General features: G+C 43.9%; 2 protein-coding genes across 5 annotated transcripts in view; one reads left to right on the plus strand and one right to left on the minus strand.

Moving 5' to 3' along the window:
- The first annotated feature begins 1454 nt into the window (after positions 1–1454).
- On the plus strand, positions 1455–11625 carry fbxl9 (F-box and leucine rich repeat protein). 2 transcript variants are annotated; one of them, XM_014125453.2, is made up of 6 exons: positions 1455–2469; positions 7231–8302; positions 8408–8626; positions 8805–9017; positions 9243–9460; positions 9626–11625. In XM_014125453.2, the coding sequence occupies exons 3-6, from the start codon at positions 8585–8587 to the stop codon at positions 9792–9794; spliced, it is 642 nt and encodes a 213-aa protein (XP_013980928.2). In that variant the 5' UTR covers positions 1455–2469; positions 7231–8302; positions 8408–8584; the 3' UTR covers positions 9795–11625. The 2 variants fall into 2 exon arrangements, with proteins under 2 accessions (XP_013980928.2, XP_045544313.1); XM_045688357.1 differs by lacking the exon at positions 1455–2469 and adding an exon at positions 6721–7110.
- A 2725-nt stretch (positions 11626–14350) lies between these two features.
- Positions 14351–27916, minus strand: part of elmo3 (engulfment and cell motility 3) — a 52538-nt gene continuing 38972 nt past the window's right edge. For all 3 annotated transcript variants that reach the window (XM_014125418.2, XM_014125419.2, XM_014125421.2), the window contains 6 exons: positions 25269–25432; positions 16296–16408; positions 15991–16095; positions 15761–15840; positions 15335–15415; positions 14351–15081 (listed from right to left, as the gene is read on the minus strand). In XM_014125418.2, coding sequence (XP_013980893.1) covers positions 14869–15081; positions 15335–15415; positions 15761–15840; positions 15991–16095; positions 16296–16408; positions 25269–25432 — 756 coding nt within the window. In that variant the 3' untranslated portion in view covers positions 14351–14868. The remainder of the gene's footprint in view (positions 15082–15334; positions 15416–15760; positions 15841–15990; positions 16096–16295; positions 16409–25268; positions 25433–27916) is intronic.

Raw genomic sequence — 27916 nt, forward strand, 5'->3', positions numbered from 1 at the left:
AGGTTGTTGTCCTGGCACCACACGGCCAGTTCTCTGACCTCCTCCCTATAGGTCGTCTCATCGTCAATCTCTTCCTATCTACGTCATACAGTTCACAAAATATCAAAACACATGCTCTACCGTTTCCTCCACTAAACGCTCATCACACAGACCTGTTTCATGTCTCCCTATCATCCACCACTTTGCATTCAAACCTGTGTGTCCAAATTGTAGTCTACTCCACACAACTTCTTCTCTCCTACATCCCATACTCCCCACTTCTTCCTTTACTGACCGGTGCACGTATTAAAATTGCCTCCCCTTACTACTAGCATCCCACTCCCTTTGCCAAAGATCAAGCCCTTTTCTCCGGATCAAGGACTTGACTTCCATATGGCCCAGCGGTATCTGAATATCTACCCCCTCTCTCCTCACAGCATTCTTAGCCACCACATCGGCCTTCTTATTACCCTCTACACCCATATGGGCGGGAATCCTGTAAAATCTTAACACCACTCCCATCCTCTCCAATCCCATTAACAACGCCATCATCTCCACAAACAAGTGTCCCCTATCCAACCTGCCCATCTTCACACTACTTAACACTGCAGCTCAATCATAGCAGATCACCACTCTGAGTGGTTTCACCTCCTCCACCCAGCTCAAACCTATCATCATGGCCATCAACTCGGCCGCATACACTGACACAATCAGTTAACTGCTTACATACTCAAACATTGAAATCTGGGATATACACCCCTGCCACTACCCTACCACTGACTGGATCCTTTGAACCATCTGCATATATTCTTAAAAATGAATAAATAGATTATATATCTCTCCACACACCGTCTCAGGTCCACAACCCATTCTCTCAAATCAAATTTTATCGGTCACACACATGGTTAGCAGATGTTAATGTGAGTGTACCGAAATGCTTGTGCTTCTAGTTTTGACCGTGCAGTAATATCTAACAAGTAATCTAACAATTTCACAACAACTACCTTATACACACAAGTGTAAAGGAATGAATATGTACATATAAATATATGGATGAGCGATGGCCGTGCGGCATAGGCAAGATGCAGTAGATGGTATAGAATACCGTTTATACATATGAGATGAGTAATGTAGGGTATGTAAACATTATATTAAAATGGCTAGAGATTTGAGTCAGTATGTTGGCAGCAGCCACTCAATGTTAGAGATGGCTGTTTAACAGTCTGATGGCCTTGAGATAGAAGCTGTCTCTCGGTCCCAGCTTTGATGCACCTGTACTGACCTCGCCTTCTGGATGATAGAGGGGTGAACAGGCAGTGGCTCGGGTGGTTGTTGTCCTTGATGATCTTTTTGGCCTTCCTGTGACATCGGGTGCTGTAGGTGTCCTGGAGGGCAGGTAGTTTGCCCCCGGTGATGCGTTGTGCAGACCTCACTACCCTCTGGAGAGCCTTATGGTTATGGGCGCAGCAGTTGCCATACCAGGCGGTGATACAGCCCGACAGCTCTCGATTGGGCATCTGTAAAAGTTTGTGAGTGTTTTCGGTGACAAGCCAAATTTCTTCAGCCTCCTGCCCTCAATCATGTCCACATCTACACTTGGTTTCAGAAACAGCCGGCCCTATCTCTCTCTCTCCCAGTCCATATTCTACTACCTTCTGCCTGATTGTCCACCCGTACGCCTTCTGCTTACCCCCTCTTCACCGTGACTGCAGGATGTCCTTCTGAACTCCCTTTCAACCTCACCCAGTACACAAGTTTGTCCCGCCTTATCCTCAGTGACAGTTCCCCACTATCCACCTGCAATGCCTCAACAGGCATTGTCTTGAAGGCACCCACAAACAGGGGCCGCCATCTTTATGCACCTCCCATATTAGACTGGTTTGGATTTCTATGGGTGCAATTTTCACCCCATTCTGGACCTTTGAGGGTTTATGACATAGCCCATCTAGTAATTTAATAGGATCTCTATGGAGGACATGTATTTCGGTCACTTGACTATCTTGTCAATACAATAGACAATATTTGATGTGAGTCTTAAAATGATGCAGAGAAAATAAAATAAATAAGCAGTGAACAACTACGTTACCCAGAGAGACCCTTGGTTTTAGTGTGACATCATAGGGTTTGTTTTCATCTGCAGTCAGCTGATGGACCATCTGTACATTGCCAAGTAAAGAGGGTGATGACATCTTCTTCGTGCTCTAAATTATTCAACTATTGTTGAAGTGTAAACAATATTTGAAATGCATCAACTGAGGTCAACTTGTCAAACCAGGTCTGATTGGGACGTGAATGAATGAAACTCTCAAGAGCTAACGTTAATGATTAACTAGCCAGTGAGGAAGCGATCTAGCTAATGTTAGCTACCGGTAACGTTAGTTGACAGAACTTGATGTTGTAGCTATAAAGGACTAAACTCAATCGTGTAATCCAAGGATATGATTTGGCATCAGTGAAATAACCATGGAAACGCCTGAGTTACCTCTTGAGGTAAGACTAATAGGCTAGTAGCCTACTTCATTGCTAAAATTGCTATTTTATAACTCAGTTAATGTCAGTCCTTCTTTGGACACTGTGACAACAACCCTCCAGACGAGCTTCAATACCATACAACTCTCCTTCCGTGGCCTCCAACTGCTCTTAAATACAAGTAAAACTAAATACATGCTCTTCAACCGATCGCTGCCCGCACCTGCCCGCCCGACTAGCATCACTACTCTGGACGGTTCTGACTTGATATGTGGTGAACTACAAATACCTGGGTGTCTGGTTAGACTGTAAACTCTCCTTCCAGACTCACATTAAGTATCTCCAATCCAAAATTAAATCTAGAATCGGCTTCCTCTTCACTCATGCTGCCAAACATACCCTCATAAAACTGACTATCCTATCGATCCTTGACTTCGGTGATGTCATTTACAAAATACCCTCCAACACTCTACTCAGCAAACTGGATGCAGTCTATCACAGTGCCATCCGTTTTGTCACCAAAGCCCCATATACTACCCACCACTGCGACCTGTATGCTCTCGTTGGCTGGCCCTCGCTTCATATTCGTCGCCAAACCCACTGGATCCAGGTCATCTATAAGTCTATGCTAGGTAAAGCCCTGCCTTATCTCAGCTCACTGGTCACCATAGCAGCACCCACCCGTAGCATGCGCTCCAGCAGGTATATCTCACTGGTCACCCCCAAAGCCAACTCTTACTTTGGCCGCCTTTCCTTCCAGTTCTCTGCTGCCAATGACTGAAATGAATAGCAAAAATCACTGAAGCTGGAGTCTTATATCTCCCTCACTAACTTTAAGTATCAGCTGTCAGAGCAGCTTACCGATCACTGCACCTGTACATAGCTCATCTGTAAATAGCCTACCCAACTACCCCATCCCCATATTGTCATTTATTTTTTTGCGCCTTTGCACCCCAGTATCTCTACTTGCACATTCATCTTCTGCACATCTATCACTCCAGTGGTTAATTGCTAAATTGTAATCATTTTGCCACTATGGCCTATTTATTGCCTTACCTCCCTAATCTTACTACAATCTTACTAGATTTTCTATTGTGTTATTGACTGTACGTTTGTTTATCCCATGTGTAACTCTGTTGTTTGTGTCGCACTGCTTTGCTTTATCTTGGCCAGGTCGCAGTTGTAAATGAGAACTTGTTCTCAAACTGGCTTACCTGGTGAAATAAAGGTGAAATAAAAATAAAAAGTCAGTGTCAATGATGTGGTTGTCAATGCTTTGGTTGTCTTGACAACTCTATGTGTTATATGTTGATAAAACATGTTTAACTTTCCATACATGTTTGCCCATGGAAGAAGTGGTCAGAAAGTGACTTTTTGACCTGAATGCCTAAACATTCAGTAGGTAAAGTAGCCCTTAAACATGACTCTGTTCCATTACATTACACGAGTCGTTGGACAAAGGCATATTCTGTATGGGGGAGTTTCGTTAAGAACCCTACGCTCGGGTTGAACATTATAATGTATAGCTTGTGGTATGGTTTTGAAAGCATATGAACCTTATCTTTCACATCAGTGAGAAATAATAATAAAAAACTAAAATGTTTAATTAATACACACCTTTTTATAAGTTTAGGTTTAGGATTCACCACACTGCCATATTTCCATGTTACAGCATTTGTTTAGGGAAAACAGAGTTACCTGTGCTAAAATAGTTAGCTACCTGTTTCGCTGAACACCCGTGTATTAACAGAAGATGGAGGCCACAAACATGTTGTCCATGAAAAATACTGTTGGCTGCAACTGTTAAAACTGGTTATAACAGCCACTCCAATACCTTGACTTTGTTGTCCTTAAGCCATTTTGCCACAACTTTGGAAGCATGCTTGGGGTCATTGTCTATTTGGAAGACCCATTTGCAACCAAGCTTTAACTTCCTGACTGATGTCTTGAGATGTTGCTTCAATATATCCATATAATTTTCCATCTTCATGAAGTGCACCAGTCCCTCCTGCAGCAAAGCACCCCCACAACATGATGCTGTCACCCCCGTGCTTCACGGTTGGGATGGTGTTCTTCAGCTTGCAAGCGTCCCCCTTTTTCCTCCAAACATAACGATGGTCATTATGGCCAAACATTTCTATTTTTGTTTCAGCAGACCAGAGGACATTTCTCCAAAAGTACGATCTTTGTCCCCATGTGCAGTTGCAAACCGTAGTCTGGCTTTTTTATGGTGGTTTTGGAGCAGTGGCTTCTTCCTTGCTGAGCGGCCTTTCAGGTTATGTCGATATAGGACTCATTTTACTGTGGATATAGATACTTTTGTACCTGTTTCCTCCAGCATCTTCACAAGGTCCTTTGCAGAACTTACCCTGTTCTGTAAGTTTGCAATTTGTTACTCAGACACGGAGTAGGAGGGGAGGAACGAGCCGGCTGGGAGAAAAGGGGACAGTGCGATTCATAGGATGCGTAAAGGGAGGACAGTACGAAAAAAAAATGTATGAAATGTATGCATTCACTACTGTAAGTCACTCTGGATAAGAGCGTCTGCTATATGACTAAAATGTAAAATGAGAGTAGGGTCGAAGAGGTAGAATCAGGAGACCGGAGGGGGAAGGATTTAGCAGAAGGGAGAGATGATAGAATAGAAGAGGATAGAGTACTGGGAGAGAGAGCGAAGATTGTGACGGTGCATGACAATCTGGGTAGGGGCTGACATGCTAGGGTTGGAGGAGAGGGCGACAGAAAAGGAAACAAAGTAGTGATCAGAGACCTGGAGGGGCAAGAGGACTGTAGATTAGTAGGCAAAGAGCCTGTAGTAAAGTTTAGGACAAGCGTATTGCCTGCCTTGTGAGAGGGAGGGGACTTGGAAAAGGTGAGGTAAGGAGGGGAAAGAAAGATTTGGAAAGAAATCAATTGAAGGCAGACGTCGGTAGGTTGAAGTTGCCATGTACGAACAGCAGTGAGCCATGTGAGAGAGGGTGAAAAGAGAATCTCTACTTAGGAGAAATGAGTAGCCCTGTACCACCACAGCGATGACCAACTGCTCTCGGACTATGAGAGAAAAACATAAATGAAGAGAGAGCAGCTGGAGTAGCAGAGTGCTCTGGGGTGATCCAAAAAGTAAAGGAACTGAAGGGCAGCATAGGCTGAGATGAACTCTGTGTTCTTGACTGCAGATCGTCAGTTCCAAATGCTGCCAGAGATCAGGAATTCCACATGGGTTGTGCGTACAGGGTTCACTAAATGAGAAATGTTGTAGCCAAGGGGTGGGGAGCGTCTGTAAAGCGAACAGGTATAGAAAACACAGTTACGAAAGCTACAAAAGAGCAAAATGAGATCATCTGAAAATAACTTGGTAAGATACTCAAGTGAGAGAGTGGTGTGGAGCCTTCCTCAAACAACTTGGCAGAACCGTCTATTTCAGTGACGGCCTTAGTTTTGCGACGAGGCTGCTGATAAAAAAGGGGAGACTGAAGTACTAATTATTAATTGCCTTGCAAAGGTGAAGAGCATGTCTCCCGGTACTAATTGCTGATTGCGAAGGAGAGGAGCAACCACTCCCCCTCTAACAGTCACTAATTACCAAAACAACAACAGTCACAAATTGCCCTGCCCCTTTATCCTGGTTGATGTGTCAACAATCATCTACAGGTCATGAGCAGTCAGCAGTGCACACACCAAATCGGCTACCAGGAAGACAGGCAGCCCTTAAAGGTTCAATATGCAGAAATCGCTTCTCTATTTCCTGGTTTCAAAAATTCTAATTGTTCGCCTAATTTCAGCTCATGTGACAAAACAAGCAATGCATAGTGTAGAGAATCATTGTACAATCTAAACTACTATGAAATATATTTTCAATAAGCAAAAATATTGGATTTTCAGCTGTTTGAAGCTGGTGTACAAAACCGAAAGTAAAAGATGCAAATACTAAATGTAAGAATGGGAAGCATGGAAAGAGCGCACATTGAACAGATCTACCGCTTCTTAGACTTGCTTTCAATGAGAATGACAGATCTATTACTCACATTTCTATGTGAATTTGGTTGGGTTGCCCAAAAAGTTACATATTGCAGCTATAAAATAGATGGCCCTAGCTAGCAAAAAGACAGTACTAGACAACAGCAGATAAAGACAAAAGATATCAGCAGTCCTCTACTGTCTCAACCGATGGCGGGCACAAAACAAAAACCTCACATGATGTGAAATAGGGTCTAAGCTACAACATATGTTTACACGTTTTAGATATTTGCTAAAAAAATCAATATTTTACTAAACATTTGTTTCCAGAAATTATAATATATAGTTTGACAATCCTGTTTGTAAGCTTTTAAATGATATCAATCTCAACTGTTTATCTTTTATAGTGATGAAGACATGGATGTCTCATGGTATGGTATGCGAAATGGGTCAACTTTGAGCACTTTTATCTCTTGAATGTTTTGCACTTCTGCAATGGGTAAATATGTATGGAAGGTTTCATTCAAATAAAAAGGGGTGCTGTCAAAAAGTGATTAAATTCAAATGGATTTATCCTATGATTAAACTGTTGTAAAATACCTGATTGTCCTACCCTGATTAACTTCCTGTCCAGATCAGCACATACATTCTGAGTTTCCTCAAAGCTTCGGACAGAAAGGAAGCCTCTCTGGTCTGCAGGAGCTGGTATGATGCCAGCCAAGACATCCAATTTCAGCTACTACTCTATTCCACAATTCCCCTTAGTGAGATTAACTTCATCAATCTCACAAGTAGGCTAAACCTAACTCTGACTCCACTTTCCAGAGGAATCTCACCTTCAAGTTCCTCTATCTCCTCCCTGGATCTGATCGGGGGCCTCAGTAGGCGTTCCAGCTGCAGCCTGGCCATCAGCCACCTGGATGGCTCCAGTATGTCCCGGGCTGTGCTGCAGGAGATCGGGCTTCACCTGGGCCCTCGGCTGGAGAGCCTAGCCCTGTCTGGGAGCAGCGTGACCGAGTCTTCCCTCCTGGCCCTGCTGCCCCAGCTGACAGCCCTGCGCAGGCTGGACCTCAGTGGCCTAGACAGCCTCTTCATGTCTGGAGCCTTCCTGTCAAGAGAGGAACACCGCCAGCTGGTCAGACCCTGGAGGTTGGACACGATGATTATTTTTCAATTTTTGTAAAAAATTTTTTTACACATGCCAGTTTTTAAATTAGTTTGTCCTTTTCCTTGGTTCAGGTAGCTTTAGCAGGTCTTAAGGAACTGGATCTCTCTGACCTGCGCTACCTATCAGACCTCTTCTTTAACCGGCTAACAGGCTGCACTCCCAGATTACGCCGTATCGCCCTGGCTGGATGCCACATCACCTTTGAGTTTAACCCGTCTGTGGCTGCCCTGTGGAGCCTGACTCCTCTGCCCTACTCTCCCTACGGAGCCTCCACAGGCTGCTGCAGGAGCAGGCCTCCACAGTGCACTGGCTGGACCTGAGCAGAACCAGCATCACACAAGAGTCGCTGCGCTCTGTGGCCCAGGTGGAGGGCCTGTCTCTGGAAGAGCTGCGTCTGCGGGGCTGTAAAGAGCTGACGCACTACTCTGTGGAGGTGCTCTGTAAGCACCAGCCTGGCCTTCAGATCCTGGACCTCAGCGCCTGCACAGAGCTCACCAGCCGGGCTGTACAAGCTGTGGCCCTGGGCCTGAAGGGCCTCTGGCTCCTCTCTCTGTCCCGGGACTAGAAGGTGACGGATAAAGGCTGACTTGATGGTGCTGCCGGAGCTGAGGACCCTGGATCTCTCCGAGTGCGTACGTCAGTTGGGCCGAGATAGTGAAAGGGCTCTCTGCCCCGGAGCCCAGGGCACGGCTGGAGACCCTCAGCCTCAAGAGCTGCAGCTATATCAGGGTCAGTGTGTGTGCTGTTCTATCTCTTTCAGGATTTCTCGTTTATAGAATGAAATGTTTATCAGGACATTATTCCTCATGCTCCTTTGTCTCCCCTCTCTCTCAGGACCTGGCTGTGTTCTCTCTGGCTCAGCTGCTGGGCTCCAGTTTGAGGGAGCTGGACCTCACCTTCTGCGTCTACCTCATAGACCTGAGTGTGGGTGCTATCGCCACCTACCTTCCTGGGCTTGTGGTTCTGCGACTGGGCTGGTGGAAGGAGATCACAGACTGGGGGCTGCTGGGCATGGTGGAGCCCACCAAGGAGAGTGAGCCTAACAAAGAAATGGTGAGAGAGGGCTGGGTTGGGAAAAGTGTAGAAGTCTTGGGAATAGGATATAAGACTACCCGGTCTTTTCTGTGCTTATATTCAGGTTACCATTCAGGTTACCACCAATGTAGCTTAGTACGACCATGCTCCCCTGACCGTTATCTGACCTTCAACCTCTCATCTTGACTCCTTGCAGGAGTCCAAGGGGTCCAGCTTCACCCGTACCTTTGGGAACATGGGTTTCTTCCGGCCTCCCAGCGTGCCCTACCAAGAGAAGCCTCGGATGGTGACGGACGAGGACCTAGGGGTGTTCAGGGAACAGGAGGGGGCCTCACTGCTGGCCCTCAGGAGCCTCCAGGACCTCGACTTGTCTGCCTGCTCCAAACTCACTGACAGCAGCATCACACAGGTGGGATTCCCATGAGAATATATATAAATACAGGCTATGGTTAAGGCTAGGAGTTTTTCCTGATGAGGCGGGATTAACTATTGGCCCTAGTTTTAGGTTATTATCAATGCCAATAGTTTTTCCTGGTCAGGTTAGGAAAAACTCCATAAAGTGATTGAGTGGTTGATGTCCTGTGTCCATTGAATGGGGAACCCTAGTTAACCGGGCCTTTGTTGTTGTGAGCAGGTGCTGCGTTATCCAGACCTCCAGCGCCTCTCTCTCTCCATGCTGCCTGAGATCAGTGATGACAGCCTGGCGTCAGTGGCCTACCACTGCCACAGCCTCACCAGCCTGGAACTCAGCCACTGCCCCCACATTAGTGACCAGGGTATCGCCCGTGCCGCCCCTTATCTCGCCAGGCTGCAGCACCTCTACCTGTCCTGCTGCAATGCACTCACAGATAGGTGAGACACACACACCAACATACACACAGACAGAATGTGAAACTATGCCAATATTAAGAAACAGTGAAGCATTGTTAAAGTTGAGTAACTAGAACTAGACTGTGATAAATAAATAATGTTATCTGTATATCAGTGTGTGACAGCAGTAAACTTATGCTCCCACAGGTCTCTATCCATGCTCGTCCAACACTGTAAGAGACTGCGGACACTGGACATCTCCATGTGTAAACACATCTCGCTAACAACGGTTGAGCTCCTTCAATCACAGCTTCCATTCATAGAGAACGTCCACTGCCGCTTTGTGGCTGGAGCTGACCTGACCCTCCTACTCTGATTTCTTCTCTCTCCAGCTGCTTGAATCACATTTCAGTAATTGCATTACGCACCTACCTACTCCTATTATCCAGAGTTTATTTGTAATAGATTCCGTAGTTTATCTTAGTTTCAAACCCATGTGAACCCTAAAACTGGCAGGTTCCAGCAGTTAGACACTTAGTAGGACTCATAGAGCCAATTTCTTAGACTCAAATTGTCAAGTGCTGGATTAAAAATCCTTCTCATTGGAGAATCTCCCATGTAAGTGCATTTTAGGCCAGGATTCATTCTGATAGAGCTTTGTTGGCTATGTGCAATTTCCAGGTAATTCACGGTTGAGCCGACATATGGAGCATTTACCGTGAATGCGATCTCGCGAATGCGGGAAGATTGCCTTCAAAAGGTGCTTAGCAGACAAAGCACGATCAGATTACATTCTGGCCTTAGTCTGCTCCAGCCCCTCCAACCTAATGTGTATATGTGTGAGAGAGGTTGGGGGGGGGGGAAAGCAGAAGACAAATTTCCATCCTGTATGGACTAATAAAGTATTTTATCTAGTCTAGGACCAGAATTAATCTGTGTCTGAGAACCCTGGCCCTTAATCATCACGTTTTTAGTTGAGCAGGCTTAAGTAATTTTGTATTCAACTTAATTTAACACTGCCACTGAAGGAAGCAAAATAGTTAAAATAGTTCTTTGTGTAAAAGTATATATGTATTTATTGAATATTTAATTCCATCAATAAATGTACATTTATCTCGTTTATCTGTTGCTTGGAATCATCAATGAGTTGGAGTTTGTTTATTCTACAATTCCACCAGACCATGAACCAAGCTAGACAAAGACAATCTGTATAAATCATATTTATTCATGTCAACCCTAATCTTAGTAAAGCATAAATTAGGGGTTACCATGGAGATTATTGTGTGTTTAACATGAACACACATGCAATGAACAGCAAAATCACCCCAAATTTCAGAGAAGCCCAGATCACTGGCTACAAAAATCCATTATTATGAGTTTACCTTTTCACCTGTCTCACTGGCCATTGAGATTTTGAATATGAAAAGTTGAAGGTCCACCATACTGATAGGACATTTGTTTACTGTTTTACAATATATTACAGTAAAATTTGATGAGGTCAGATTTATTTATCAGAATCATTCATATTGTCATGAAAATAAAGCCCAAGTACCCTACAACAATATCAATGTTGAACTAATATCCATTTAATATGGACTGAAATTCATAATGGACCTGTAAGAGCCTTTGCCCTCAGCTCCAGAGCAAAAAAGGTTACCAGGCAAAATGTATTAATAGCAGAGATAAATATATGGTGCTTGAAGCTAAATCATTTGTCAGTGATACAAAATACTTATCTGTACCTTAGCTACATTATCGGTATCTTAAGCTACCTTATCTGTAGCTTGAATAGTACCTACAATAAAGAGCATATGGAAGGTGATTGTATCATTGATCAAGCTCTCAACACCAATAAAAGCACAAAAGCCCATTGCCTAAGACAGAGCCGTTTGAATGTTAGCCATCAAACCTTATGGCAACCTTAAATAAAACGTACAGAAGATCAATCATGATCATCAGCCCATGTGAGTATCTCTGAGGTATTCTCATCAAAGGGCTCATGAGCAAATGGAACTAATTAAAATGCTATCTGCACATACAGTGCCTTCGGAAAGTGTTCAGACCCCTTGACTTTTTTCACATTTTGTTACGTTACAGCCTTATTCTAAAATTGAATAAATCATTTTTTTCATCAATCTACACACAATACCACATAATGACAAATAAAAAACATTTAAAATTGAAATATTACATTTACATAAGTATTCAGACCCTTTACTCAGTACTTTGTTGAAGCACCTTTGGCAATGATTACAGAATCAAGTCTTCTTGGGTAGGACACTACAAGCTTGGCACACCTGTATTTGGGGAGGTTCTACCATTCTTCTCTGCAGATTCTCTCAAGCTCTGTAAGGTTGGATGGGGAGTGTTGCTGCACAGCTATTTTCAGGTCTCCAGAGATGTTAGATCGGGTTCTAGCTGGGCCACTCAAGGACATTCAGAGACTTGTCCCGAAGCCACTCCTCCGTTGTCTTGGCTGTATGCTTAGGGTCGTTGTCCCCAGTCTGAGGTCTGGAGCAGGTCTTCATCAAGGATCTCTCTGTACTTTGCTCCGTTCATCTTTGCCTCGATCCTGACTAGTCTCCCAGTCCCTGCCGCTGAAAAACATCCCCACAGCATGATGCTGCCACCACCATGCTTCACCGTAGGGATGGTGCCAGGTTTCCTCCAGATGTGACGCTTGGCATTCAGGCCAAAGAGTTCAACCTTGGTTTCATCAGACCAGATAATCTTGTTTCTCATGGTCTGAGTGTCTTTAGGTGCCTTTTGGCAAACACCCAGCAGGCTGTCATATTCCTTTTACTGAGGAGTGGCTTCCGTCTGGCCACTCTACCATAAAGGCCTGACTGGTGGAGTGCTGCAGAGATGGTTGTCCTTCTGGAAGGTTCTCCCATCTCCACAGAGTGACCATCGGGTTCTTGGTCACCTCCCTTACCAAGGCCCTTCTGCCCCGATTGCTCAGTTTGGCCGGGCGGCCAGCTCTAAGAAGAGTCTTGGTGGTTCCAAACTTCCATTTAAGAATGATGGAGGCCACTGTGTACTTGGGCACCTTCAATGCTACATAATTTTTTTGGGTACCCTTCCCCAGATCAGTGTCTCGACACAATCCTGTCTTGGAGCTTTACCGCTAATTCCTTCGACCTCATGGTTTGGTTTTTGCTCTGACATGCACTGTCAACTGTGGGACCTTATATAGACAGGTGTGTGCCTTTCCAAATCATGTCCAATCAATTGAATTTATCACAGGTGTACTCCAATCAAGTTGTAGAAACATCAAGGATGATCAATGGAAACAGAATGCACCGGAGCTCAATTTCGAGTCTCATAGCAAAGGGTCTGAATACTTATGCATATAAGGTATTTCTGTTTTTTATTTTTAATACATTTGCCAAAATGTCTAAAAACCTGTTTTCGTATTGTCATTATGGGGTATTGTGTGTAGATTGATGCGAAGAAAAAAAACATTTAATTCATTTTAGAATAAGTCTGTAACAACAAATTGCGGAAAAAGTCACTGGGTCTGAATACTTTCCGAAGGCACTGTACATATAAAGGATATCTCATATTTTATAAATAGGGATTCTACCAGGCTTGGAGCCTGATTATCTCGGTTATCTCTATTTTCTTGTTTCTGTCTTCAAATTATTAAAGTACCACTTTAGAACAGGAAGTAAGGATTCTGTTAGCTAGCAGATTGTAACAGGCTAATGTGATGCTCCATTAGCCATTACAGAATAAGTACTGTTTGGCATAGCACAGAGAATTTTCGAACCAACCTTAACTCGGCGATACTATCCACGCCATTTTCCCCCTTGTGGGCCAGTCCCCTAGCAATTCGAGTTCCAGCTAATGAGATTGACCCCTTCACCATTTGAGTGACCACTAGCAAGAATCATACACAGCAGAGTGAGAGCAATGACGTGGTACACATATCTGCACTTGATGTATTATGCAATTTTCGGGGACCACTTTTGGCTCATGGGTGCTACTGTCAGAACTACTGTCTAAAAAGTATACAAAAGTACCAGAGAATCCCTTTAAGGTTGGTGCTACGCCAAACTATCCTGTAAAGACTAATAAAGCCCGTTACAATCTGCTAGACAGGATTCTGTTGGTGTAGGTGGTCAAGTTGTTAAGTACCATGTCAACTAGGTGCTCAAGGGTCCATGTGCCCTTGAGCAAGGCACTTAACTGTAATTACTCCTGTAAGTCGCTCTGGATAAGAGCGTCTGCTAAATTACTGAAATGTAAAAATGTTAAATGTAAACGTCAAAACAAGTGATTCTGTCTCAGAGGCATATATATATATACAAATATATATATATATGTATTGTTTTGTTCTGTTTCAATCCTTTGGTTCAGTACGTTCAGAAGAGCTGTCATGCCGCCTGTTTCACAAAGGTATCAGTTTATGGAAAACCCCCAAAAAGTTGAAAAACTAGAAAAACTTAAAACACAGATATGACCAAAACGAACCATGAACTCTGCCCAAACACAATACACAGAGGACTGGAGCCATGGAGAGGTGAAGACCGAAGTAAGAATGGGAGAAACACTGAAGACAAGTAATGCTAAAGTATCATGCATTCAACTATAGAAAACATAACTCCCTTCAGAAGCTTCTCATTTTGTGGGTAATTTCTTGAAAACCGTTTATATAGTTTCAAAATGTCCAAATTATATATATATTTTTTTATCCTAATTGAATATTGTGTGTGTGTATATATATATATATATATGTATATGTATATATATATATATATATATATATATATATATATTGATCACATTGTGTATGATCATATATTTTGATACACCGAATGTTAATATTGTCAACCTATGTTATATATTTTTTACCTCCTGTTTCAGGATGTGATGTCACTGAGAACTGCCCCTATATATAGGACCTTCCACCCCCACCTGGGATATGGATGCCTGATGAAGACCTAAGGGTTGAAACGTTGTTATAAATAAATATCACCTGGGAGCAGCAGTGTGCAGCGTTTTCATTTCTGTTTTTCATTTCTACAGTTACAATACACTTGTGTGCCCAGACCACACCCCAAAAGATGACCACTCTAATAGTAGCTAAGGAATCATCTTCAGCCTCTCGTCTTCCACATTACTCCGCCCATATAAGAAGACACATTTGCCTCTGCTTTAGATCATCTTTATGTCCATCCAGGCCTCCATGTTGCCACTGTTCCTCCTGTGTATCTAGCTATGTCCACATGCTTGGTCGTTATTGGGGTACATTCAGTGACATGAAACATTCTGAACATTGCAGATAGAAATAGAATGAATAGAACTGACATGTGCCCCTATTCCATAGGACAGATGATCATGTATGTTCTATTTCATGCATTTCTATCCGAAAATTCTGTAACGTTACATCCTCCCGAACAGGCCCCAGGTCTCCTCCTCTACCATGCCTTGACCTCTCTCCAGGCCTACTGCTCAGCCTGGCTTAAGTCGTAGCAGAAGTTGAAGTTGCTGGGGGGTTTGGGCACTGGGGGGGCGCAGTCTGGGATGGGAACGTTCTCCAGGTCCAGGAGGCGGAGCTTGATCTCCATGGAAAGCAGGATATCCAGCTCACTCCTCATGCATTCACTACTCATGTCCCGCCCCAGGAGCACGCTCAGTCCATCTGTCCACAGGCAGAACTGAAGGAGGGAGACAGAGAGATCATCTTGTTATTTGACCATCTTTGTTATACTTTGTTTACTTTGGCAATGTACTGTACATGCTTTAAATTTCCACAACAATTAAGTTATTGAATTGAGAGAGAAAGAGAAACAGAGAGAGAGAGAGAGAGAGAGAGAGAAAGAGAGATGTGTGATTTAACTCTGGGAAAAGAGTGGGAGAAGGATCTATGTGGACAATACAGACACTAGCTCCTGTGACATGACTACTTACGTCTGTTCTGGATGAGGCGATAAAGTTGAGGCTGTACTCCTCCACGTCATAAGTGATGCTGAAAGCCAGGTCCAACCCTTCCTGCAGGAGGACACAGCACAGCATAGTTTATGGAGGGCCAGGTACATAGTGTGAAAGAGGAAATTAGCTGTAGGGCCAAAGGAGTGTTCAGGGGACGTTGTCAGTAGGGGCAGTGGTAGCCAATGCTGATGGGGGGGGAATCTAGCGGGCAGTGAGCCGGCAACTGGAGGGTTGCTGGCATCAATATCTCAGGTTCCACCTTCTGCTGATGTTCAATTGAGCAAGGAATTTAACCCCCTCTGCTCCAGCCTCTCCAACCATGTGTATGTAGGTGTATATACCGGGGGAGGGGGTTGGATAAAAGCAGAAGACACATATCCATTCCTTATTTCTTATCGTACAAACCTTGGTCTGTTTGCCCTTATTCTCCTTCATGTGAGGGCAGTCTTTCCCTGTCAGCAGTGCTTTGATATCTGCAACAGGAACTGAGAGAGGAAAATCAGAAGAGCATGTTTAGCGGCACACTTCAGCTTTGAACACAGAGCCAATGACAAGAGAGTGATGTCAAAGGAGTGTCAAGGCTACAATGGAAGGTTACAGAGTCACTCATAGTGTTGCTGTTGTTAATAACTCACTCTTCTCCTGGAGACTCTCGATGGGGGGTGTTTCTGTGTCCTCCTCCACATCGCCAAAGTGCAGGACTTTGTGATTGGGTGACAAACGACAGTACCACAACTTATCTGAAATGACCAATAATAACAAATCATCAGCATGATTAAAGAAAGGGCATCTGTCTCTTCTCGCTTCATCTACCATCCTTCATTCGTCTCCCTATTTTTCACTGGGGGTTGGGCTCTCCTGGTAGCTTCCCCTTTTACTTTTCTCTCTCTTTCTAATGTAAATGCCTGTCCACCCCTCACAGAGGTGCGCGGAGTCTCACCCTGTCTGCGTCGACTGCTGATCTTGCGGAAGAGTGTTCCCTGACACAGGCGGTTCAGTCTCTGCTGGCGAATCAGCTCCAACAGCTCAGGCTTCAGACGCTCCTTCAGCTCTCTGCAGGAGCAGAGACAAAGAAAGAGTCACACACACTGCAAGTAGGGGAGAGCCAGGATGAAAGTACTATGGGTCTAAAGTAATGCACTCATTTTCTCAGATAAGACAGAAGCTAGAATGACGTAGTGAAGTCAGTATGTTCCTAATACATAGGACGAGCTCCCTGCAAAAAAAACAGCCAAGTCCTACAATGTCTCGCCGAGCTATGGCTAAGCATGAATAGTCAATGAAAATGGTGAGAAACATCTCCTACTACATTCCCATTCAAGTGAGACAAGAAAATGATGGTTAATATAGCTATGATGTCATCCATTTTAGTCTGATTAATATTGTAAGGCAAAATATTGTGGTTGCACAACATTGTGATATTGATGCATGGTTAATTAATTACTCAAATCGACACAAACATGAAATTATGGCTGGTAGTACATTTGTTGAACATAACGAGCATTACAAACCAGAAACATGGAGATAAGACAGATATTGTGCGTTTCTCACAAACTCTTACTTCCGTCCCAAGGCTGTGTTACTCCTGCCCCGCCGGCAGGTACAAAAGTAACATTGCGGTAGTTCTGTTCTCTGTCTATTTAATTTCAACTCATTTACCCTAGAAATTAAATTACAGTTGCTAATGGCAGAGGAGATATATACGTGTTTGTCATAAAATATGGTCTCTCTAGCTCTATCGATCTCTGAGTATTTAGGAAGAAAACTAAAAGTGTTACTTTTGTCCCAGTTCTCCCATACCCATAACACACTCAACATCATTCTATTCAATTCAATGAGCTTTACTTGACCTGATACTGATAAGTGAGTATCTTGCATTGCTAAAGCAAGGACAGAGTATAGCAACACCCCTGATTTCATAGGGGTCGAAAGCATTCTGGACCAGAGAAGAATGGTGGTCATTCATTCACACTTGCATACTGGTCAGATGAAGCAAATGCTAAGCTACAGAACTATTTTGCTAGCACAAACTGGAATATGTTCCGGGATTCTTCCGATGGCATTGAGGACTATACCACATCAGTCACAGGCTTCATCAACAAGTGCATCGATGACGTCGTCCGAACAGTGACCGTAGGTACATACCCCAACCAGAAACCATGGATTACAGGCAACATCCACACTGAGCTAAAGGGTAGAGCTGCCGCTTTCAAGGAGCGGGACCCGGACGCTTATAAGAAATCTCGCTATGCCCTCCAACGAACCATCAAACAAGCAAAGCTTCAATACAGGACTAAGATCGAATCGTACTACACCGGCTTCAACGCTCGTCTGATGTGGCAGGGCTTGCAAACTATTACAGACTACAAAGGGAAGCACAGCCATGAGCTGCCCAGTGACACAAGACTTCTATGCCCGCTTCGAGGCAAGTAACACTGAAACATGCATGAGAGCATCAGCTGTTCCGGACAACTGTGTGATCACGCTCCCCGTAGCCGATGTGAGTAAGCCCTTTAAACAGGTCAACATTCACAAGGCCGCAGGGCCAGACGGATTACCAGGACGTGTACTCCGAGCATGCGCGGACCAACTGGCAAGTGTCTTCACTGACATTTTCAACCTGTCCCTGACTGAGTCTGTAATACCAACATGTTTCAAGCAGACCACCATAGTCCCTGTGCCCAAGAACACTAAGGTAACCTGCCTAAATAACTACTGACCCGTAACACTCACGTCTGTAACCATGAAGTGCTTAAAAAGGCTGGTCATGGCTCACATCAACACCATTATCCCAGAAACTCTAGACCCACTCCAATTTGCATTCCGCCCCAACAGATCCACAAATGATGCAATCTTTATTGCACTCAACACTGCCCTTTCCCACCTGGACAACAGGAACACCTATGTGAGAATGCTATTCATTGACTACAGCTCAGCGTTCAACACCATAGTGCTCTCAAAGCTCATCACTAAGCTAAGGGCCCTGAGACTAAACACCTCCCTCTGCAACTGGATCCTGGATTCCTGACGGGCCGCCCCCAGGTGGTAAGGGTAGGCAACAACACATCTGCCACGCTGATCCTCAACCAGGTGGCCCCTGAGGGGTGCATGCTCAGTCCCCTCCTGTGCTCCCTGTTCACTCATGACTGCATGGCCAGGCACGACTACAACACCATTAAGTTTGCCAATGACACAACAGTGGTAGGCCTGATCACCGACAACGATGAGACAGCTTATAGCAGAGGTGCACAATTGGCGGACCTTGGTCCGGGTCCGGACCGAGTGAAGGTTCTATCTGGACCTTGACACATTTCTTATAAATAATTGTTAAATGAAATACTGATGAAGCAACCCTTTTTTTCAATGTTAACATACTGCGCTGGAAAAGCGCAGCTGGGAAGGTCCCAGACAGCGCCCCATACTACTGTGTGTTGTCCAATCACGTGTGTTATTTAAATCACGTCACGAAACTCAGCCAATCAAAGTGAATGTTTACAATGCATGTTAGGAGACTGATGTTGTCAGAGAGGGAGACAGCGAGAGAAGCGGAAGCGAGGGGAGAAATTATAGAATGGCTTGCACAAAAGTCAGGAAAGTCGATACAGAAAATGTAGCTTTCAAAGAGAAGTGGACAGACAAATATGCATTTATCCTTCCCGCAGCGAGTGTCAAATCACTCTGCCTGATATGTTCAGAGACCGTGTTCAGAGATCGTGTTCAGAGATCGTGTTCAGAGACCGTGTTCAGAGACCGTGTTCAGAGACGTGTTCAGAGACGTGTCAAAGTGAAGCGCCACTACGAGACAAAGCACAGATCTTTTGAGCAAATATATCCACATCAGTCTGAGGTGAGGGCACGCAAAATAAATGAACTCAAAGCCCAGTATGATCGGTCCACCAGAATCCTCTCCCATCCATTCACTGCCCAACAACGTGCAAACGAATGTTCACAAAACATTGCTTGGATTTTGGGTCAACACCAAAAGCCATTTACTGACGGGGGAGTGGTGATGGAGTGCATGAATGTTGTTGCTGAAACTTGATGGTAAACAAAAAGACGAGCTGTGTGAAAAGATCAAGCAAATCCCAATGCCACGTACAACAACAGCAAGAAAGAGTGAAATACTAACAGAGGATGTATTAACACAGCTTGGTGAAGCTATTCGGAGTGCACCCTGCAGAGCATTAGCTGTTGATGAATCTACTGATGTGAGTGATAATGCCCAGCTTCTGGTGTATGTTAGATTTTACCACACAGAGAAGAAGGAATTCTGTGAAGACTTGTTAGGTGTAACACCACTCGAGACACATACAAGAGGAAAGGACATACAGTGGGGGGAAAAAGTATTTGATCCCCTGCTGATTTTGTACATTTGCCCACTTACAAAGAAATGATCAGTCTATAATTTTAATAGTAGATTTATTTGAACAGTGAGATAATAACAACACAAAAATCCAGAAAAACGCATGTCAAAAATGTTATAAAATGATTTGCATTTTAATGAGGGAAATAAGTATTTGACCCCTCTGCAAAACATGACTTAGTACTTGGTGTCAAAACCCTTGTTGGCAATCACAAAGGTCAGACGTTTCTTGTAGTTGGCCACCAGGTTTGCACACATCTCAGGAGGGATTTTGTCCCACTCCTCTTTGCAGATCTCCTCCAAGTAATTAAGGTTTCGAGGCTGATGTTTGGGAACTCGAACCTTCAGCTTCCTCCACAGATTTTCTATGGGATTAAGGTCTGGAGACTGGCTAGGCCACTCCAGGACCTTAATGTGCTTCTTCTTGAGCCAGTCCTTTGTTGCCTTGGCCGTGTGTTTGGGGTCATTGTCATGCTGGAATACCCATCCACGACCCATTTTCAATGCCCTGGCTGAGGGAAGGAGGTTCTCACCCAAGATGTGACGGTACATGGCCCCGTCCATCGTCCCTTTGATGCTGTGAAGTTGTCCTGTCCCCTTAGCAGAAAAACACCCCCAAAGTATAATGTTTCCACCTCCATGTTTGACTGTGGAGATGGTGTTCTTGGGGTCATAGGCAGCATTCCTCCTCCTCCAAACACGGCGAGTTGAGTTGATGTCAAAGAGCTCCATTTTGGTCTCATCTGACCACAACACTTTCATCAGTTGTCCTCTGAGTCATTCAGATATTCATTGGCAAACTTCAGACGGACATGTATATGTATTCTTGAGCAGGGGGACCTTGCGGGCGCTGCAGGATTTCAGTCCTTTACGGCGTAGTGTGTTACCAATTGTTTTCTTGGTGACTATGGTCCCAGCTGCCTTGAGATCATTGATAAGATCCTCCCGTGTAGTTCTGGGCTGATTCCTCACCGTTCTCATGATCATTGCAACTCCATGAGGTGAGATCTTGCATGGAGCCCCAGGCCGAGGGATATTGACAGTTCTTTTGTGTTTCTTCCATTTGCGAATAATCGCACCAACTGTTGTCACCTTCTCACCAAGCTGCTTGGCGATGGTCTTGTAGCCCATTCCAGCCTTGTGTAGGTCTACAATCCTGTCCCTGACATCCTTGGAGAGCTCTTTGGTCTTTGCTATGGTGGAGAGTTTGGAATCTGATTGATTGCTTCTGTGGACAGGTGTCTTTTTTACAGGTAACAAGCTACGGTTAGGAGCACTCCTTTTAAGAGTGTGCTCCTAATCTCAGCTCGTTACCTGTATAAAAGACACCTGGGAGCCAGAAATATTTCTGATTGAGAGGGGGTCAAATACTTATTTCCCTCATTAAAATGCAAATCAATTTATAACATTTCTGACATGCGGTTTTCTGGATATTTTTGTTGTTATTCTGTCTCTCACTGTTCAAATAAACCTACCATTAAAATTATAGACTGATTCTTTCTTTGTCAGTGGGCAAACGTACAAAATCAGCAGGGGATCAAATACTTTTCCCCCCCACTGTATACATGGCCATAAAGGAGATGCTGAGAAAGAGGGGGTTAGATCTAAAACAAGTGGTCTCTACCACATCAGATGGGGCCCCTGCCATGACAGGAAGAGGAGCTGTGGTACAGCTGAAAGAGGACAACCCTGATCTCACAGCTTACCACTGCATTCATCAGTCTGTCCTGTGCACCAATCTATCAGAAGAGTATGCTGAAGTGATGAATACAATGATGAAACTCATCAACTTCCTCAGGGCATCCTCATCTCATCAACATCGCCTGCTGAGAGAATTCCTGAATGAAGTTGTGGCAAATGCAAATGACCTACTGCTGCACGACAATGTAAGATGGCTCAGTAAAGGCAGGGTGTTGGAACGCTTTTGGTCCATTCGAAAATAAATAACAGCTTTCCTAGTACAGCTCAAGAGAAGGCAACATAGTTTTCACTATTTTTGCAAGACGAGAGCAAAATGGATATTGTTGCTTTTTTGGTAGACTTCACATCACACCTTAATGAGCTCAACGTGAAACTACAGGGCAAGAACAATTCTGTTTGTGATTTGATGACATCTGTCTGTGTAAGGGCTGTCTTCAGGAATGGACCAAAATGCAGCGGAGTTAGTATTCATCTTTCAATTTAATTAGAAAGAACACTATAACAAACAAAACAAGGAAACTGACAGCCAACAGTCCTGTCAGGTGCAAACACACTAAACAAGAAACAATTACCCACAAAACCCAAAGGAAAAACATGCTCCTTATGTGTGACTCCCAATCAACCACAACCCTCTACAGCTGTGCTTGATTGGAAGTCACACGGCCAAAATCAATGAAACAATAAAAAACACACACTCCCTTCTGCCACGTCCTGACCCAGCTACACCCTCTACTGGTCAGGACGTGGCAGTCTGGTCCTTCCAGGGGAAACTGGAAGTGTCCAAGGAAGATCTTCAAGGAGACTGTGCACACTTCCCAAAAGTGCAGGAACAGATTCAAGGTGAGAGAGATGTTTCTCATCATGTTGAATTCATAGATAAGCTGATTGGAAACTTCAGAAATTGCTTTGACAGCTTCAGCCTTGGACAGCAGCTGCTTCTTCTAATTGAGAATCAATTCCTCATCATAGATGTCAGGGGATTTTTATGCTGGATCTCTACAGATGGAACTTATTGATCTGCAAGCAAATGTTGCACTAAGAGAGCACTTTCAACTAACTGATCATGACCCTTTCTGGCTGCAGGCTGTGTCTGAGACTGTTTTCCCTGGTCTAACCAACTAACTGATCATGACCCTTTCTGGCTGCAGGCTGTGTCTGAGACTGTTTTCCCTGGTCTAACCAACTAACTGATCATGACCCTTTCTGGCTGCAGACTGTGTCTGAGACTGTTTTCCCTGGTCTAACCAACTAACTGATCATGACCCTTTCTGGCTGCAGGCTGTGTCTGAGACTGTTTTCCCTGGTCTAACCAACTAACTGATCATGACCCTTTCTGGCTGCAGACTGTGTCTGAGACTGTTTTCCCTGGTCTAACCAACTAACTGATCATGACCCTTTCTGGCTGCAGACTGTGTCTGAGACTGTTTTCCCTGGTCTAACCAACTAACTGATCATGACCCTTTCTGGCTGCAGACTGTCTGAGACTGTTTTCCCTGGTCTAACCAACTAACTGATCATGACCCTTTCTGGCTGCAGGCTGTGTCTGAGACTGTTTTCCCTGGTCTAACCAACTAACTGATCATGACCCTTTCTGGCTGCAGGCTGTGTCTGAGACTGTTTTCCCTGGTCTAACCAACTAACTGATCATGACCCTTTCTGGCTGCAGACTGTGTCTGAGACTGTTTTCCCTGGTCTAACCAACTAACTGATCATGACCCTTTCTGGCTGCAGACTGTGTCTGAGACTGTTTTCCCTGGTCTAACCAACTAACTGATCATGACCCTTTCTGGCTGCAGACTGTGTCTGAGACTGTTTTCCCTGGTCTAACCAACTAACTGATCATGACCCTTTCTGGCTGCAGACTGTGTCTGAGACTGTTTTCCCTGGTCTAACCAACTAACTGATCATGACCCTTTCTGGCTGCAGACTGTGTCTGAGACTGTTTTCCCTGGTCTAACCAACTAACTGATCATGACCCTTTCTGGCTGCAGGCTGTGTCTGAGACTGTTTTCCCTGGTCTAACCAACTAACTGATCATGACCCTTTCTGGCTGCAGACTGTGTCTGAGACTGTTTTCCCTGGTCTAACCAAAGTATCACTACACCTTGACCATGTGTGGCTCCACATACAGTTGTGAGTCTTCTTTCTCTACTATGAACATCATTCAAAATAATTACCATTCTAGACTCACCAATGAGCACCTACATATGTGCATGAGAATGGCACTGACTCCATTCCAGCCAAGGTTCAAATTACTGGCAGGGAAAGCAAAAGCCCATTTCTCTCACTAAAGAAGGGATATGGAGAAGTGAAGTGGGAGAGAGTAGGAAAGATGAATATTAAACCTGTGGTTTCTTATTTGTTCAAAAATCAAAGCACTTTCTTCAGAAACAGGCACTTTTTTTTTTTTTTTTTGTGAAGATGCCATCTTGTTTTACTTGAAATGAGAACATTTGTGATAGGTTTACTTTTATTTATGATTAGGCTGCATATTTATTTTACCTCATGTTTAATGTGTCTGCATTGAAAATGTGGAATAAATATTGTTGAAATGTTATTGAAATGTAGTACTTTGTTTATTAGCTATACATATACAAGAACTACATTTGCCCCCAAATCATAGCGCACGTTAGACATTTTAATGGTTTGGACCTTTGGGGGGAGAAAATGTTAGTCACTGGGCCTCTTTGAATTCTAATTGTGCACCCCTGGCCTTTATGGTGGAAGTCAGAGAGCTGGTTGTGTGGTGCCAGGACAACAACCTCTCCCTCAATGTGATTAAGACTAAGGAGATGATTGTGGACTACAGGAAAAGGAGGACCGAGCACGCCCCCATTCTCATCGACGGGGCTGTAGTGGAGCAGGTTGAGAGTTCCTTGGTGTCCACATCACCAACAAACTATCATGGTCCAAACACACTAAGACAGTCGTGAAGAGGGCACAACAAAGCCTATTGCCCCTCTGGAGACTGAAAAGATTTGGCATGGGTCCTCAGATCCTCAAAAGGTTCTATAGCTGCATCATCGAGAGCATCCTGGCTGGTTGCATCACTGCCTGGTATGGCAACTGCTCGGCCTCTGACCGCAAGGCACTACAGAGGGTAGTACGTACGGCACAGTACATCACTGGGGCCAAGCTTCCTGCCATCCAGGACCTCTATACCAAGCGGTGAAAGGAAGGCCCTAAAAATTGTCAAAGACAACCCTAGTCATAGAATGTTCTCTCTGCTACCACACGGCAAGCAGTACCGGAGCGCCAAGTCTAGGTCCGAAAGGCTTCTTAACAGCTTCTACCTCCTAGCCATAAGACTCCTGAACATCTAATCATTGCCCCCCCCCCTTTACGCTGCTGCTACTCTCTGTTTATTATCTATGCATAGTCACTTTAATAACTCTACCTACATGTACATATTACCTCATTTATCTCAACTAACCGGTGCCCCCGCACATTGACTCTGTACCGGTACCCCCTGTATATAGCCTCGCTATTGTTATTTTATTGCTGCTGTTTAATTATTTGATACTTTTTTACTTATCTATTTTTTACTTATCACTTATTTTTCTTTAAACTTCCTAAAGCATTGTTGGTTAAGGGCTTGTAATTATGGTTTTCACTGTAAGGTCTACACCTGTTGTATTCGACGCATGTGACAAATACAACTTGATTTGATTTGATTTTGATACACGCTGAAGTATACACACATACACACCCTACGGGAGCTGATCGCTGCCTTCTAGAGGCCTTTGGGGGAAGTACAGGCTGAAAAGGGGTTGTGTGTGTGTCATAGAGAAAGTGAGAGAGAGCGAGATAGAGAGAAAAAAATTCTGCTCAAACAGTTAAAGGACTCACAATACTGGCGGGGCGAGGGTCTCCTCTTGGTGCAGCCGCTCTGTCTGGCGTAGTTTGAGGATCTCACTGTAGTTCAGAGCATTCACCTTGTTCTTAAACAGCTCCAGAGACGTGGGCTTACTGGACAGAGTCCTAGTGATCTGCTCACGCACAACCTGCATTACCTATAGATGTACAGAGACAGTCAACATTGATTATTTAAATGGAAAACATACCAGCTATGTTATAGCTGTAGAAATGGTTTCTCTGGTGGGTTACACTATTCAAAAGTATGCAGTACTGTATATCATAGTTTATGTATTGTTCAATATTTTTCAGTAGCTAGCAATTTGAGTGAATGTGGGTACGAGTTGAGAGAGAGCTGGACACAGTGATGCTTATACAAGGCTTTACACACCTTTTTAGATAAAACTATGCTAAATCAATTCACGTCACCAAATAATTGATTAAAACACAGTGTTTTGCAGCGAAGGTCAACAGTAACCTTAACAGCACTCTGTATGGTAGCACCATGGGGTAGCTGGAGGACAGCTAGTTTCCGTCCTCCTCTGCGTACATTGACTTCAATACAAAATCTAGGAGGCTCATGGTTCTCACCCCCTTCCATAGACTTACACAGTAATTATGACAGCTTCTGGAGGACTGACATGTTGTCCAACCAATCAAATGATCAGAGAATGAATCTAGTACTGAAAGCATAAGCTACAGCTAGCTAGCCTAGTTTTGAACAAATACTTCTATTCAAAAAAGAAAGAGAAGCGAGAGAGAGAGAGAGCTAGCTATATTTCGTTGTATTATATTTTTTCACTTTCACTTACTTATCTAGTGAATGCAGCTAGCCAGTTTAGCCTATTCAAACACCCAGCTCAAACAGAGAGGAATGCTATGTTACCTAGCTGGCTATGGTTATCCAACATTGGAACTTTTCCAAGTCAAGGTAAGCTTTTGATTGTATTAATGTATTGCCACCGGGGCCTCCCGGTGTAACTGCTAAACTGCTTGCCGACCGTACACTGTACTGCATGATTGTAGCGAGTTTACTAAGGCATTAGTTCTAGTAGCTGTGTTGACTATGACATTAGCTCATTTTGTGACACCGATGTAGGTTGTGTGTAGCGGTTAGCGGTTGTGATATGAAGGTTTGGCTTGGAAAGTTTTTTTTAGCCTGGTCACAGACAGCTGATTGTGTTGTACACTGAAGTCCACAAGTGAATGGAAAAGGTGAGAGGAGGAGAGCACGTAGGTGCGAGAAGGAATATACAATGAGCAAAGTGTACATGCTGTTTGTATGTGGCTGCTATGAAAGTGAACTGTGTTTGCGTGTGATCATGATTCCCCGATTCTGTTGAAAAACAGTTTCTTAAACGGAACGAAAACAGGGATAAACATACCTGAATTTGTCCAATAGAAACTGGAGTTTACCACTGTTGGACTAATGCTTACACTCTAGGGCCTAGATCAACTAGATGCAGGCAAGAGTGTGCAATGCAGTATTGAATGTGTCACTGTCTGTCACCTATGTTGTGACAGACGTTCATTCATAGGCTAGGTTGTAGCAACATCATGATGGGTATAGGGAACATGTTGAGTATCATGTAGTAGCCTAAACCTATCAATGTCACATTGATCTGGGTGAATGGAATATGAATGACAGTCATCCAATATGCTTTAATAGAAATAAGGCCATGCTCAAAAAAAAAATTATCGTCCTCCATCATCTTAAATGGTACCGACTGCCGCTGGTGTGTGTCTGTATGTGAGAGAGGAAAATCTATGTTTCTCTCTACCATTGCGGCCACAGTTTAAAAATTCATTGCAGAAATCTATGAGAACACACCAAACCCACCACAATTAAATTCAATCTCCCTCTTTCCTCCCCTCATCTGTCTCTCTCCCTTTATCTTCATCTCTCTTCCTCTCAGCGTGTCCCTACTTGGAATGTGTCTCAACACTGCTCTTGACCCCAAGCAGCCGTCGCCATGGGAATGTCATTTTTCTGTGCGTCATGGTAACCTGCCCTCTCAAAAGCTCCACAGCACCACAGTATGGAGCCCTTTTATGAAATAATGTGTACAGATATGTGGAGGGCACAATAACCATGACCCATGAAGGATGACAGGCTCTAAATTACAGAGTATCCATAGAGACCCCAGTATCTATGGAGTAAGAAGCAAGGAGCAAACAGTGTTTAGCAATGGGGCACTCATCATCTATCTGCTGTGCATACAGTACTCATGAGGCACATAGTTGTATTTGTCAGCAGCAAGTCTATTAGACCAATTCATCCCAATGCCTGTCGTGCTGATGTTAAATCCAAAATAATCAAGCCTCAATAACGGAAATTAAAGGAAATAGAATGCAACACCTATAACAAAATACATATTACTAAAAACAATATAACTTTACATCCAGTGACCGTTAAACAAATATCCTGTATTAAACACAGAATTGGACAAGGCTACACTACAACACAACTACTGTACATGACATACACAGCACTTTATGGTATAGTAATCACACAATTCTAAAACAAAAGCCCAAAATTGTACTAATATGTAATAGCCATGTAATATAATATGTATTATAAACTGGGTGGTTCAAGCCCTGAATGCTGATTGACTGACAGCTGTGGTATATGAGACCATATA

This window comes from Salmo salar, chromosome ssa10, assembly GCF_905237065.1.
Source record: "Salmo salar chromosome ssa10, Ssal_v3.1, whole genome shotgun sequence".
NCBI classification, from domain to species: Eukaryota; Metazoa; Chordata; class Actinopteri; order Salmoniformes; family Salmonidae; genus Salmo; species Salmo salar.

What these genes read in the sequence shown, in the direction of transcription:
- fbxl9 (XM_014125453.2), top strand. Translation starts at nt 8,585, where the DNA reads ATGGTGGAGCCCACCAAGGAGAGTGAGCCTAACAAAGAAATG. An exon ending in GTGAGCCTAACAAAGAAATG is followed by an intron (nt 8,627 to 8,804) that starts GTGAGAGAGGGC and finishes GACTCCTTGCAG; the next exon opens with GAGTCCAAGGGGTCCAGCTT. An exon ending in CTGACAGCAGCATCACACAG is followed by an intron (nt 9,018 to 9,242) that starts GTGGGATTCCCA and finishes TGTTGTGAGCAG; the next exon opens with GTGCTGCGTTATCCAGACCT.